The 12,597-nt window shown below is 43.0% G+C and overlaps 1 protein-coding gene across 3 annotated transcripts in view; it reads left to right on the top strand.

The window, feature by feature from the left end:
* The window catches only part of LOC138246159 (zinc finger protein 25-like), a 100,510-nt gene extending 93,853 nt beyond the window's left edge, over positions 1 to 6,657 (top strand). For 2 of the 3 annotated variants that reach the window (XM_069200457.1, XM_069200456.1), the window contains exon 7: positions 4,765 to 6,657. In XM_069200457.1, the coding sequence (XP_069056558.1) occupies positions 4,765 to 5,891 (1,127 nt within the window). In that variant the 3' untranslated portion in view covers positions 5,892 to 6,657. The remainder of the gene's footprint in view (positions 1 to 4,764) is intronic. The other variant, XM_069200458.1, reaches the window with a different exon arrangement.
* Positions 6,658 to 12,597: the final 5,940 nt, after the last annotated feature.

The following is a 12,597-nucleotide window of genomic DNA, read 5'->3' as shown; positions in this document are numbered from 1 at the left end:
ATTGTCACCGACAATGGTAAACAGTTCACATCCTTTAAGTTTCAGGAATTCATGAAAGTCAATAATATTTTGCATTTAAAAACTTCGCTTTATGCTCCAAATATGAATGGCCTTGTGGAAAGATTTAATAGGGTTATTGTGGAGGCTGTACAATCGGCCATAATCAATAGGTTTAATGTCAAAGAATTTGTTGAAGAAAAGATTTGGGCATATCATTCGTCCCCCAATTTGACAACTGGGTTTTCACCATTTTCCATGCTCAAAGGGCGTGTTCCACGCACCACTTTATCCCCTTCTTGGTTGAGAAAAGAATTACCCATTATTGACCTTAGAAAAATGTATTTTGAGGCTAAAAGAAAAGTTGAGAAGAAAAATAAGGGAGAATTAGACAAAAATAATATTGATAATACTAAGGTGAAAATTGGGGATTTTGTCAGGATCAAACTTCCTTATCGAGTGAGAAAGGGTGAGTCAAAGTTTTCAAAAGCATTCAAGGTTGTATGTGTGGGAAAAACCTCAGTCAAGTTGAATAATGATTCATGGTGGAGTCTAAGCAGAGTTGCTAAAGTCACTAATAGTACTGAAAAACATGATCCTAATTCATATATGGATTTGTCCTCAGGGGTGATGAAGAACATTTGTATGGATAAATCGCAATACTTTTCTCTTTCAGATTTTGAACGTGACAGTAACACAGAAAGATCTCAGTTGACACCTGGTATTGTGGGTAATGAGGAGACTCCTATTGATTGCAATGAGGACTTTGAGATTATTGATTCCACTTTTGTGCCTATTGTGCCAAATGTCAATCAGCAGGATAATGTACAAGTCAAAGATTATGTCCATGAAAGAGTCAACAATGATAGTGTAGATCTTCCTAAAAGACTATCTGTACTACCCAAAAAATATGCTGATTTTGTTTTGTGCTAAGTTATTTATTTATTAATTATTTTTATTATAATATTGAAGAGAGGAGATATGTAGTAGTTTGTAAAGTAGGCATGTTTTAAACAGTTCATAGGAATGTTATATTTATCCACGTTTGTTTCATTTCCTTTTGTTTTATTTTCTCGTGCGTGCGTCTGTGCACGAGATCATTCCTTTGTATTCTATTTGGAATGCATTGTTTGATTTACAAGTCAGTTGCTTCTCTATGCTTGCTCCTGTCAACCAGCCTCTCCGTTGCTGGGAACTTTACTAAGAATAAACAAAACCTTTTTCCACCTTGCTTTTGGAATCTCATTACAACAGCCAGTCTAGGTAAATCCTCTCTCCCCTCGCATTCTGCCTCCAAAGAAATAAGAAACAAAAGGAGGGACATGCAACAAGGGGTCCGAAAAGGCCAACAGGGCCTAATCGAGGCATTTTCTCATTGTAAGTGTGAGGTAGGACCTTAGACCCACAAGATGTGCGAACCCCTATGTTCGTTCGAAAAAAGTCCGCTCTGTGTTGGGGGTTGAAGGTTTGTTATAGAGAGCCACAGGTCCAGTCCAGTGCAGAGCAGGGTAGAGACAATCTAGAATCCTTGCCCCTTCTCTCCCCTCCCCCCCCCTCAGCCCAAGCTTCAAGAGTGCACTTTGGAGTTAAGCCTCCCCTTTGGGGAAGTTCCCATTGGTGACCTCTCTTGATTTGGGGAGTCATGTTTCATCCTCAGGAGGTATGAGATCACATCTGCTTTAAAATCATCAGAGGAAATAACCCCATGCCATAAAGGTTTATTTCATCTGGATTGGGTTTGTCACACCAATTGATGCTCCATTCTCTCTTGTTGTCAGTTTTAGGCTAGGTTCTCCAGCATCTCCTGTTCCATTGGAAGATCAAGCTGAAGGGGTGACCACAATGAAATTTGATTTTCTGATCCTTCAGTGCCACTGGGACTGGGCGCAAGTCTCTGTGTTTCCTGAGAGTTGGCCATGCCTAGTCGTGAAAGAGCTGGATCCTTTCTCCACCAAAGATTGTCTTATTTACCACAGGATATGGTCATGATGGCTTCCTTCTCTTCGAAATAGTGGACACCTATGAGAAACCCTGGCGCAAAGCCTGACCAGACATATTAGAGAATACTGTGTGCTCGATCTGTGACCTCTGATCAACTGCAGGAGGTTGGTAACAAAAGCCATCCTTTTCCATGGCCCCACAACTGATGTCTCTGCTATTCCGACAGCTTTGATTATCAAGCTCCTCCTGTTTCAACTTTAGTTTGATATTTTGCTCTTCTAGTGCTAGAAGTTGCTGCCATTGCATCTCCTGATCTTCCGCCCGAGTGTCAGAGGTCTGTTCCAGGTCGACTACTAGCATCCCTAAGTCGCTGACCTCTTTGCGAACCTTGTGGATGTACGTTTTAAACTCTGGCTTAAGCAAGCCTATTGCAGCTCAAACTTTAGGTATAAATCGATCCATGACTTGAGTGATTAGCGCCACGCCGCTCCCAGACGGTGTTTCTGATGAGTTGCGGTCCCCCTCACCTGTCCAATTGAGCTGCTTTGTTTCAGCAGTGCTTGCACTTCTCATGGGAAGGACTCTGCTGCTGATGCACTAAGCTTTTATCAACTTCCCGAAGGCAATGTGTAAAGTTTTTATGCAGCACACCAACAGTCATAAAGTAAGAACAAAACACAATAAAAATCTCAAACCAATTTAGAAAAATGTATACTTCTTCAATAAATAAGTTGAGACCTCAATGCCAAAAATCTAATCAGTACAACTGGGGATACTGACTTCTAAATATTTAGATTAAAGTTAAGCTAAAAAGTTCAAACTGCCATCCAAGGGTATCTGGTCACACTGCATTGGGACAAAATCACAAGTTCATGTTGATCACAATAGATTGCAGGCCCAGGAGGTTTGGCCAACTGAGAGTTGTACCTTATGTCCTTGGTTCGAGGCCTGGGCAGCATTGCTTTGTGAGGCTTCGTGTTGTCAGGGTTGGTTCAGATGAAGCTGTACTGCATGGATTTGTAGGGCATTGTGTTACTCTGTGTCTCTTCAGATGAATTTTGCAGCTTTGCAGCAGGGCTATACGTTGCTCAGCATAATTTTTGATAAATCTTTTAGCTGTGCAGCAGGGCTTTGCTCTCGCCTGGCATCAGTTTTGACGAGGCTTTCAGCTGTTCGGTGAGACCTTTTGCAGGGCTCTTTTTTGTTTCACATGAGATTTGGTGGAACCTTCAGTTTTTCCGGGAGACATTTTTTCTGAAGTCATTGAAGGGTCCAGTGTAGGCTCCTCCAGGGGATGCATAGACTCACTCCAGCAGAGACCAGCAGAATTCAGGCACGTCCAGTTTCAGGCCTAGGCATGTGCAGTGCAGCAGATAAGCTGGGCAGTTACAGGGAGGCCTTTGGAGCTTGTTGTGTCCTGTAGCTCAGAACCGGAGTTCATCCAACTGACCCTTGGAGTCGCTCAAATCAGGATGAATAGAGCAGGTCCAGTTATCCTTCTCAGACGGCAGGACAGGCCTCAAGCAGCAGGGCAGTCCTCTGGCAGCAGGGTAGCCCTTGTTTTATAGTGTCCACAGAATCAGAAATATACTGAAGAGTTGTTCTGAGGGTCCAATATTTATACCTGATCCCATTTAAGTGGGAGAAACGCCTACACTTAACCCCAGATCTTGTTCTGTGATTTCCTTCCTTCCCCCTGCCCCGATTTCAAGAAGCCTGAGGTGACAATTGGATGGTGTCAAGTTCTTTTTGTGTGTTGGAGGCAGCTCCATTGAAATGTAATTGGGGAAGGGAACAGCTCCGCCCCTCCCATCCTGGCAGGATTGGCCATCCTACCAACACCTAATTCCCCTTTGGCACGCTGTCTGGAAGGAATACACAAAGGCGAGCTGCCAACTACATACACCCAGCTGTGCAACACAGAAAACAGGCTATAGGCACCAAATGAATAGGACTATAAAATGGCAACTTCCTAAAAGCTGCATTTTTAGAATTGTGACTTGAAATCTGACGTCACCATTAGGAAAGATTTTAAATAGCTCCCAATCAAAAGTTATCACTTGTTAAATGTAATAAAATGACCCAGTGTTATCCTATGGGAAGGCTAGGCCTTTGCAGTGTTGAAAACAAATGTAAATGTTTTTCACTACAAGAACATGTAAGACTTAAACGTACATGTCCAACTTTTTAAAACACTGTACCCTTCTTTATAGGCTGTTTAGGCCTACCTCAGGGGTGTGACATATGTATTAAAAAAAAGGTTTAGGCTTGGCAAAAGGGTAATTTGCCATGTTGAAATGGTAGTTCAAAATTGCAGACTGCAACAGCAGACCTGGGACATGGGTATGTGTGTGGCAAAGTAAGTGCACAGGCACACTAGTAGTATTAACTGTACAGGCCCTGGATACATGTAGTACTGCATTACAAGGGATAAAGTAAATTAAATGTGCCACTTGGTTGTAAGCCAATGCTACCGTGTTTTAATGAGTGAGTACAAGCACTTTAGCACTGGTTAGCAGTGGTAAAGTGCACAGCGTCCTGAAACAAATAACAATAATTCAGAAAACAGGAATGGTGAAGGCAAAACGTTTGGGGGAAGACCATACCTGTGGTAGGGTTGTGAAGTCTAATAGTATGATTTGCTGATAAGAATTAAGAACCCCATCTCCTTAAAGAGACAATTCTGTGTTTGTTTTTATCAGAACAACTGTTCAAAACAAATGATATTGTGGTTTAATAGTCTTAATAATCAGCTTATTCAGAGTTCTGCATTCTCTACCAAAATATGAAACGACTAATGTCAGTTTCCTTTTTATGCTCCAACAGGTGATAACAACATAAACAGAAAACGGAAAGTCGTGGATCACTTAAAATATTCTCAGACACTGCCATGCAAGGCTTCGGCTGAGGAACTAAAAGTGAAATTACTCCTGAGCACTGAAAAAGGACCTCATTCTAGAAGCAAAATCTGGTCAGAAAACAATCAGGAACTGGAATCAGCAAAACATTTTCCATATGATTTTACTAATTCAGCAGCCCGAAACTTACACCAAAGTCTACCTAAAGTAAAAGCGTCAAACAAGTATTACCAATATGCAAGCAGTCTATATAATGAAGAGTTTCTTGCTTATCAGCAAAGTACACAGCAAAACCACAGAACAAATATATATAGTAAATATGAGAACGTCTTTCCTCAGGAAGGATTTTTTACTTATCCTAGAGCCTATGTAGGAGAAAAGCGTTATCAGTGTACTGAATGTGAGGAAAGCTTTACTGAGAAAGCAAATCTTATTACACATCAACGCACTCATACAAGAGAGAGACCATTTCAGTGCAACGACTGTGAAAAAAGCTTCAGTCAGAAAGTATACCTAATAACTCATCAGAGAACACACACAGGAGAGAGACCATATCAGTGCACTGATTGCGATAAAAGCTTTACTCAGAAGGGAACACTTAACACACATCAGAGAATACATACTGGGGAACGACCTTATCATTGTACCCAGTGCGAGAAGAGCTTTAGTCAAAGGGGGGCACTCAACATACATCAAAGAACACATACTGGAGAGCGGCCATTTCAGTGTACTGAATGTGAGAAAAGCTTTAGTGACAAGCGAACTCTTATAAGACACCAGAGTGTTCATAGGGTGGAGAGCTCCTATCATATTATTAAATGTGAAGAAAACTCTATTCAGTGGGATAATTTAATTTTAGATGAGAGAGCACATCCAATAGAAAAGTTTATTATAGATGAGGGAACAAACGAAGAAGTTGAAAACTCAATTAAAAATGAAAGTGCACGGACAGATGACGATATGCATACAGAAGTTGAAAATGTAATGGATGATGAAAGTGAGCACACTGAAGCGGAAAATGTAAGCGCTGATGAGAGTGCACTTACAGATGTTGAAAATACTACAGACACACAGGTTAACTATAACCAAGTTTAACCCTAGCAGTGCACGTGATATCAGGATTTCTTGAGTCAAATTGGAGCTCCTAATACTATTCATCAGAAGCCTCCTACGATGTAGAGACCTTGGCAGTGTGCTAAGTACAAGAAGACCATCACAGAGAAGATCTACGTTACTGAATATCAGAGGACACATTCTCAGATCAATCAACTGGAGGAATGGGATCCTAATTCGGAAGGAAAATTATTTAAACAGCTTTATACAAACGAGTGATAAATTGTCAGTGCAGTAACTGTAAGAACACATTGTCATTTTGAGAACATATTTAAGAAAGTATGTTTTTTTCAGTGAGAAAACAGTGTAAACAACTGTTAAGACGACAACAGCAACATTAGTAAAAAAAAAAAAAAAACATACTAACCCATACAAATGGGTCTTAAGCACGCCAAAATCGAAGGGACTGACAAAAACATCCATAGCAACTTAATTCGTACTGCTCAAGAATTATATTCTAAAAACAGAGGGGGAGGTATTAGAGCAATTGAAAAGAATTGCATTATCCAATGTACCTTTGTGGACCATACCTAGGAAATCCAGGCACTAAAATATATTGTTATTGTATGATGAAAACATGTGCTCCAATAACGAACTTTCATTTGTTACTGAAGGTCCTTTAAATAATTGTGGAAAGATACTACCTGAAAACAATAGCAACATCAGTTTTGGGGTGCTAGTTCATATGAAAAAAGAAGGGATGAGAGACCATCTGTGTGATTGAAAATGCAATAAAACTTTTAAGCTTCTGACGGTGATCAGGAAATGACCCATGCTGGACTGTTAAATAGCAAAATAAATTCAGTTGAACAGTTATGAGGTTATGTTGGTAGATGGATTGAAAGTGTTATGCATAGTAATCATGTAATTGTAAAAAAAGTAGCTAAAAGGGTCTTCCGTAATGCAATTCTATGTCAGGACCGGAGGCTCAGATTTTGCTTCTCTTTCTATGCTCTTTATTTAACAGCAGCCAATCAAAACGATTAAAAGCAAAAAACTACATATCCCAGTGTCTGGATATGACACGTGACAACCATAGAGGAGGACGCCTATAAAGTGTTGCCTCACACAAGTTGACTCCTCTTTCTTTGCTGCTTCGCAGCCAGTTAAGTGCATTGATTTTCCTGTGTATGTTTATACTGTATATCATTTGTTTGGGAGCGGTTTTACCCTCCCTGGAGCGACCGATCGGCTCGCTTTCATCTCCTGTGGAGTGGGAGCAGGGGAGTGAGGACGTGCGCGTAGCAGCGCAGTCCTCTTTTTATTGCCGGCCTTTTCAGTTTCAGTTTCCCATGAGCTGAAGCTTGCATCTCTGAGCGTTCAGTTGACTGCCCCCAGGGGATCGCGTGTGTCTAAATATAACACGCTGTTAGCCGGAGTTCTCCTTCGGCCCATGGAGGTCTAATTTTAGACGCTCGTAAACCGGAGTGTTTTTTCTTTGTGACAGGCCTCCTTTTATACACGCTTGTAGTTCAGAGCGTATTCTCCAGTACTCTGCCAGTTCAAAGGGAAAGTTTCACACGCGTTCATCGGAGCGTGTGTTGCCTTGAACTCGACGAGTCCACTAAAATTACACGCTCAATAAAGAAGAGCATTGTTAAATCCGATTTTTTACCTATTAGAGACGGTAATTTTTACGTCTCCTGACCGTCTCAAACTCCCCATTTACACCCCAGTGCATGTACACTGGGGTTGCAAAAAATTCTATTCAGGCTGGGCCTGCATTTTCTGTCTCTGCTTTCAGGGCAGCTCCCTCCACATTCTAAAAAAGGATTTTATTGCCATGCTTCATATATTTTCTACTGCTCCTTTGGAGCCCCTCTGCTGTGTTACAGCATGGCTGGCTATGAAGACCAAGCCGATGATGCTTATTATTTAGATGAACCGGCTGGTTCTTTTGAAAAGGATTTGGTATATGCTCTGGACGCAGGGGTGCGTCATACAGTTAAGCCTTGGCGCAGGCTATCAAACCTATTAAGCACCACCTTTTGGACTTTGCGGAACAACAAGTCTGGGTTGCTCCATCTGGCATTCAGCCCATTATGGAACCTTCACTATCAGCGGGCACCCAAGCCACTAAGCAGAGTCGTAACCCGTAGTCTGCGGACTTTGAGAGCCTTATTAGGAATATGGCCAGAGAGCATGATTACAATTCAGAGTCGCACAAGAAAGCTAATAGTGACCCAGCTTCTTCTGCTTCCTCTGATCACTCTTCGGAGCAGGGAGATGACCCCCCTCGCAAATGTAAAAAGAAGTCTCATCACCAGGAAGCTCCTACTCCTAGAGTCCTGACCTTTGAGCCGGAAGACATTGTCCATCCCAGGTCTTCTCTGTGGTTGCCACCTCCTGAAGTAGCAGACTATGTGGAATCCCACATCAGGCATAGCTTTGATAAGGACGTTCGCTCCAGGCTGCGGTCTGAATGCCCCAGACCGGATTTCCCCTACAAGGTGACAGAGACTCCTGAATTGGATCCTACCTTGGTCACGTTTCTCAAAAAATCTGCAGAGGACCTAAAAAAGGGTATAGATCGAGTCTGCCGTGGATGTCAGGATAAACTATTGGATGTTTCCGGCCCGCTAACAAAGATTTTGGAGTTGGCTTTTCAAGCTAAGGAATCAGGAGAGGCTATTAACCCTGATGTTCTGGTAGTTTGGGCTCAAAGGGCACTTTGTTTCCTGGGCAATGCTAATTGCGCCATATCTTTGGAGCGTCGTCGCTCCGTTCTGATGAAGTTGGACCCCAAGTTGGCAGATTTGGCTACCTCTGAATCAGGTCCTGTGGCTCGGGGTTTACTGTCTGGTTCTCCCTTTATAAAAGAACTTTCGAAGTTTGTTGCAACCTATGCGAGTTTAGACATGGCCCAGGAGTCAATCAGACGGGTGCTGCGTCCACTTTTTCGAGGGGCCGGACGCTATAGAGGGCGTGCCTTCGGCCGCTTCAACCAGCAAAGCCCTCAACCTGGTTACTGCCATCAAGGAAGAGGTGGTTTTCAGGAGTATGACTCCTCCTCTTCAACCTTCTACCCATCACGACCGAGATCAGGTCAATCCAGGTTCCGCAGAGGGAGATCCCAAGGCCACCAATCTTTCTCCCAGGAGTCAGGATCCACAGGTGAGATTGATTGCAAGTTCAAATGTAATGTTGGGGGGCAGAACTCAGTTTTCTGCAGGCCTGGTGTTAATTACTTCAGATGCTTGGGTCCTAGAGACTGTGCAGGGGTTCAAACTAGAATTTTACGAGTCCCCGTTTCAACTGCACCCGCCTCGCCCAACATATGTTTCCCTTCAAGAACATAGTTTCATTTCCGCAGAGGTTTCTGCTCTGATAGCAAAAGGCGCCATTGTCAAAGTTCCCAAACACCCTTCCGGTTTTATCAGTCTGGTGTTTCTAGTGGACAAAAAAGGGGGTGGTTCATGCCTGGTTCTGAACTTAAAAGACTTCAACGGTTTCTTAATGTATCATCATTTCAAGATGGAAGGCATTCACTTGTTGAGAGACGTTCTCCAAGAGGGAGACTGGATGGTCCGTTTAGACTTGAAGGATGCTTACCTGACCATTCCTATTTTTCCTCTGCATTGTGGATTTCTTCAATTCCTTTGGGAAGACGCTCATTACGAGTACGAAGTCCTTCCTTTTGGTCTGTCTTCTGCCCCCCTGGTGATGCGACCAGTTGTAGAGTCCCTGCGCTCTCGGGGGGTTCGTCTAATAATTTACATAGACATTTTAATTATGGCCCAGAACCAAGACCTTCTTCATTCCCATCTGGTGTGGACTGTGTCTCTGCTTCAGAGTTTGGGTTTTATAATCAGTGCCCAGAAATCCATCCTAACCCCATCACAACAGATGGATTTTCTGGGTTTTCAGATAGATTCCATTCGGTCTTAGTTGGTACTTCCTTCAGGGAAGATTCATTCAATCAAGAGGGAGTTCAGTTCTCTATTATCCAAACAGACTGTATCATTGAGGGCGATTGCCCGCATGGTGGGCCTTCTCTCTTCTTCGATCCAAGCGATTTTCCCGGGTCTTCTCCATTACAGAGCCCTTCAGCGATTGAAAATCTCCCATCTTCAAAAGGGTCTCAGTTATGCGGACCAAGTTCTCCTCTCCGAGGAAGCTCGTTCAGAGATGAGTTGGTGGTTGGAGCACATGGAGGCATGGAACGGCAGAGCCATCTTCAGCTCGTCCCCAGATGTAGTGATAGAGTCCGATGCCAGTCGTTGGGGTTGGGGAGCCCGTTGGGGATCAGTCTCCACGGGGGACCGGTGGTCCAACACAGAACTGAATCTTCACATCAATTGTTTGGCGCTTTTGGCAGGCTCGTTTGCGATCAAGAGTCTCTCTCCCCTCAAGGCGAACTGTTGTATCCTTCTACGCATGGACAATATCTCAGCGGTGAGGTATATCAACAAATTGGAGGGAACCCGATCCCGCATTTTGCCAGAGATTGCCAAGGAATTTTGGCACTTCTGCCTTCAACACAGGATATCAGTCATTGCGGAGTATCTTCCAGGGACCAGCAATCTCGTTGCGGGCTGGAACTCTCATCATCTGAGAGATTACAGCGATTGGAGACTGCACCCCAGAGTTTTCCGGGCTCTCTTTGCCCGGTGGGGTCCTTTCTCGATGGACCTATTTGCGTCCCGCCTCAATCGGCTGATCAAACGTTTTTTCAGTTGGAGGCTGGACCCGGAAGCATCGGCGACGGATGCCTTCCTTCAGAACTGGTCTCAGGAACAGGGGTACGCTTTTCCTCCTTTCCTGATGATTCCCAGAGTGTTGGCACAGATCAGACGTCAGCAAGCGGATCTGGTTCTGGTGACTCCTCTCTGGAGGTCTCAAGCCTGGTTTCCACTAGCGATGGAGTTGAGTTGCGATCATCCGATCCTGCTTCCTTTCAGGAAGAACCTTCTCCAGGACCCTCTGGGCCTTCCGCACCCATTGGTTATGTCGGGTCAGTTATCACTGGTGGCATGGCGTCTTTCAAGGAAAGATGGAGTGTCCCAAGACTTTCGCAGGAATCTTCCGATTTTCATTGCGGGTTCCTGGTCCTCCAATACACACAAGAGATACGCTTCTGCTTGGAAACGCTGGCGTGCTTGGTGTAGTGCTCGGGGAGCAAATCCTTCTTCATCAGATTGCTGTCTGGTCCTAAATTTTTTATCTTCTTTAGCTGCATCAGGTTTAGCTTATCGATCAATTAATAATTATCGACCTGCTATTTTGGCGGGGCATTTGCCTATCGAGGGCAAACCTATGTGGGAGTTTCCAATTGTTTGTAAATTAATGAGAAGTATTAGATTGGCTAATCCTCCTCGTCCTCGCTATTCTTCACTTTGGGATGTGAACATTGTTGCTAAATTTTTTAGAATCATGGCCGCCTAATAGATTTTTATCTAGAAAGCAGCTTTCGGCCAAGCTTACGATGTTGTTATGTTTAATTTCTTGTAAGAGAGTCTCGGATGTTAGAGCTCTGGATTTAGCAGGAAGGGAGTTTTCTCCTGATGGAGTGACATTTACCATCTTGCGAAGAACTAAATGTAACCTGAAATCGGTCTCTTATCCCAGTTTTGTGGACAATCCCAAACTTTGTGTGGTTCAGTGTTTCAGGGCTTATGAGGTGAGTACAGAAGAATTTTGTTCTGATATGGGAGGTCAATTGCTCATTTCATTGGTCAAACCCTATCACCCTGTTTCATCAGCCACGCTGGCTAGATGGATGCGATGGTTACTGAATGAAGCAGGCATTGATGTATCAAAACTTGGTGCTCATTCCTCTGAGGTGCTATGGCTTCGAAGTCTTTTGCTTTGGGCTCACGTTTAGAAGATATTCTAAGGGCAGCAGACTGGTCCTCCTCTTCTACGTTTACAACTTTTTACTGTAAACCTATTGTGGATATTGCATCGGGCGTGGTCAATCAGCGTTGAACAAGCATAATCTGAGCCTCCGGTCCTGACATAGAATAAAAAAAATTCTAGCATTCGCGTTAAGAATTTTTCAATTCTATTAAGGACACAAAGGCAAGGATTATCCCACCGCACTGTTTATAAATGTTATTCTGTTGTACATAGTGATAATATGAAGTTTATGATAGACAAGTGTATTGTATTTCAGTGCTATCTCGCCCTATTTGATAGTATGTATAAGGATCAGTCCTTGAGGTTCAGTTTTTATGGTATGATTTTTTTCTCTTTTTCTAGGAAATGAAGTAAAGTAATTCCCAGTTCGTTCTGTCATTGGTTCAAGTTTCCAGGATGGATGAAGCCTCTTCCTCGGTTATCCAGGACTTTATCTTCCAAGACTTTGTTTGCAGGATTCATATTTAAGACTATAACTTTCGATTTGTTGCAAGTATTGGCAAAGAAAGAGGAGTCGACTTGTGTGAGGCAACACTTTATAGGCATCCTCCTCTGTGGTTGTCACGTGTCATATCTAGACATTGGGATATGTAGTTTTTGGGTTTTAATCGTTTTGATTGGCTGCTGTTAAATAAAGAGCATAGAAAGAGAAGCATAATCATCGCCTCCGTATCCTTAATAGAATTGAAAAATTCTTACTGTGAATGCTAGAAATTATTTTTTGTGTTCCTTAACTTTTTGAGTTCTGGAGACCCCAACTCATTGCTGAAATCTTGGCACACCCACTGAATAATTATTGAAATCTGGGGATCCCTACTGAGTCATTACT

The sequence above is a fragment of the Pleurodeles waltl genome, chromosome 7 (genome assembly GCF_031143425.1).
Source record: "Pleurodeles waltl isolate 20211129_DDA chromosome 7, aPleWal1.hap1.20221129, whole genome shotgun sequence".
NCBI classification, from domain to species: Eukaryota; Metazoa; Chordata; class Amphibia; order Caudata; family Salamandridae; genus Pleurodeles; species Pleurodeles waltl.
Note: the sequence above shows the minus strand (reverse complement) of the source record. Positions and strands in the feature narration are given on the sequence as shown.